This window comes from Sinocyclocheilus anshuiensis, unplaced genomic scaffold (assembly GCF_001515605.1).
Source record: "Sinocyclocheilus anshuiensis isolate Anshui unplaced genomic scaffold, SAMN03320099.WGS_v1.1 scaffold821, whole genome shotgun sequence".
In the NCBI taxonomy this organism is placed as follows: Eukaryota; Metazoa; Chordata; class Actinopteri; order Cypriniformes; family Cyprinidae; genus Sinocyclocheilus; species Sinocyclocheilus anshuiensis.
In genome coordinates this window covers 928,772-930,827 of record NW_015558606.1, presented here as the reverse complement: position 1 = coordinate 930,827, position 2,056 = coordinate 928,772, and the positions used below count along the sequence as shown (strand labels likewise).

The 2,056-nt window shown below is 34.0% G+C and overlaps 1 protein-coding gene and 1 long non-coding RNA gene across 2 annotated transcripts in view; one reads left to right on the top strand and one right to left on the bottom strand.

Annotated features, from left to right (window-relative positions):
• LOC107680235 (TRAF2 and NCK-interacting protein kinase-like) overlaps nucleotides 1-2,056 on the bottom strand; it is a 67,983-nt gene that overhangs the window by 2,463 nt on the left and 63,464 nt on the right. Inside the window, exon 30 of the mRNA XM_016476038.1 lies at nucleotides 93-232. Coding sequence (XP_016331524.1) covers nucleotides 93-232 — 140 coding nt within the window. The remainder of the gene's footprint in view (nucleotides 1-92; nucleotides 233-2,056) is intronic.
• LOC107680236 (uncharacterized) lies at nucleotides 96-458 on the top strand. The gene is made up of 2 exons (XR_001633131.1): nucleotides 96-158; nucleotides 384-458. It is a non-coding gene; the product is annotated as an uncharacterized LOC107680236 (long non-coding RNA).

The window sequence follows — 2,056 nt, the reverse complement described above, 5'->3', positions numbered from 1 at the left end:
TTAGCGGTTTTGAAACCGTGAAATTTTCAAATCGCGGTATACCTTGAAACCGGTAATCGGCCCATGCCTATCTACAACAATAAGAGTCTAACCTTGTCATTCCTCTCACAGAGGAACTTAAGCCTCTGAGCTCTCTTGTGCATGAAAACACCATCCAGGTGGCCCGTTTCAACAGAGCGGATCTCAATGGCTTTCTCTCCCCAGCCCATGATCTGGTTGGAGTGGATATAAGCTGTGAAACAGAACATCTTCTTGAGTTCTCATGCATAAACAATCTTTATACCAAAAACAAAGTACAGTACCATAGTTCTCTCAGAAAATGTGGAGTCAGAAGCGCCAGACTGTCCTTGCTGAGCTCGCTTGTGCATGAAAACACCGTCCAGGTGGCCCGTTTCAACAGAGCGGATCTCAATGGCTTTCTCTCCCCAGCCCATGATCTGGTTGGAGTGGATATAAGCTGTGAAACAGAACATCTTCTTGAGTTCTCATGCATAAACAATCTTTATACCAAAAACAAAGTACAGTACCATAGTTCTCTCAGAAAATGTGAACAACTTTCATTTTACTTTTGAAAATTATTTAGTATACTCCACTTCTTAAAAAAAAAAAAAACCCTGTTGGCCAGGGTAATATCTGTGATATTTCGTTCATTTCTTGGTTCTTGGGGACAAAAGGATTAAAGAGATGAAAAATAATAAATGAAAAATTAAAAACACAAGTAGTTATTTATGCAGAATGTCAAAGCCTCTGTTTTCCATATAATGACAGTGGTATATTAACAGAAATAATGACTTAAACCTCATTATTTCAAAATGTTCCTTGTACTGCTTCGGAAGAATTGCGATACAGCAAACAAGCCTTATGGATGACTTCTATGATGTTTTTTAATGTGTTTTTTTTTGTTTTGTTTTTTGTCTTGAGAGCTCCTGGTTCCTCTATCCACTTTAATTTTATTAAACAAAACAACTTGAACATTCTGTTAAACATTATCACACAGCTCTATATATATAAAGTTGAATACATATGTATATCCAACTTTATTTGCATACATACAGTATACTCACGTGAAGTGATATATACTATATAGCAAATCTCAACTTCTTGATTTACATCTATACAAAATGTAAACTACATTATCACCCAGCTCTAATCTGCTAAATGTGTCTATAAGCAATGAAGACATCAAAACATTATAAACATTAATATCATCATTTTCTGTAAAGCTGCTTTGAAACAAATGAATATGGTAAAAAAATAAACACTTATGAAAATACTAATAAAATTGACTAAACATTTCCTTTGGTGTCGCAAAGAAGAAAGCAAGTTTGGAACAACACCAGGGGTGAGTAAATTATGAAACTATCCCTATAAAACACACACTTTTGTCTGATCTCTTTTGTTGTATTTAAATGTATTGCAATATTAGCTTCATCAGATATCACATGGCAGATACAAATTAAACATTCAATAGCATAATAACAAGCACAATATAATAAAAACAAACCTTTTATAAAATTTGACAAGAATGAGCACGATTCTAGAAAAGATTCTTTAAATGTACTTGTGATAAAAATTGTAAATGTTTTTCTGGGTCCATAAATAAGTTCATAAAAGCTTGTCTTGGTAAAAAATTGCTGTCTCATAACATTTAAAATAACACTTAAAATTGGGCAGACCAAAAAGATTTTACGGCATCTTCACCCTTCAATAACTGCCCATGAGTCAAGTCTAGTATGGTCTATTTATTTGCTTATACAGCTTGGTTGTGTCTTGATTTAAAAGGGTAGATGCATCTTTTTTTCTGATCTCTGAATGCCTTCCATGATGTCTTTTCATAAGCCAGGCTGAAGATTAGTAAGCACTGCATAAAAATCGCCCCAAAGTGAATAATTCTGTACGCAAGCACTACTAATAATCATAACAGCCTGCCAAATGTAGCTCTGCCTAAACACTCCCTCATTGAGATTATTATATATGATATATATATATTATTATATATATATATAAAGCATGCCAAAAGCCCTAAATCCTCCAGCTAACGTGTTACTCAAACCAG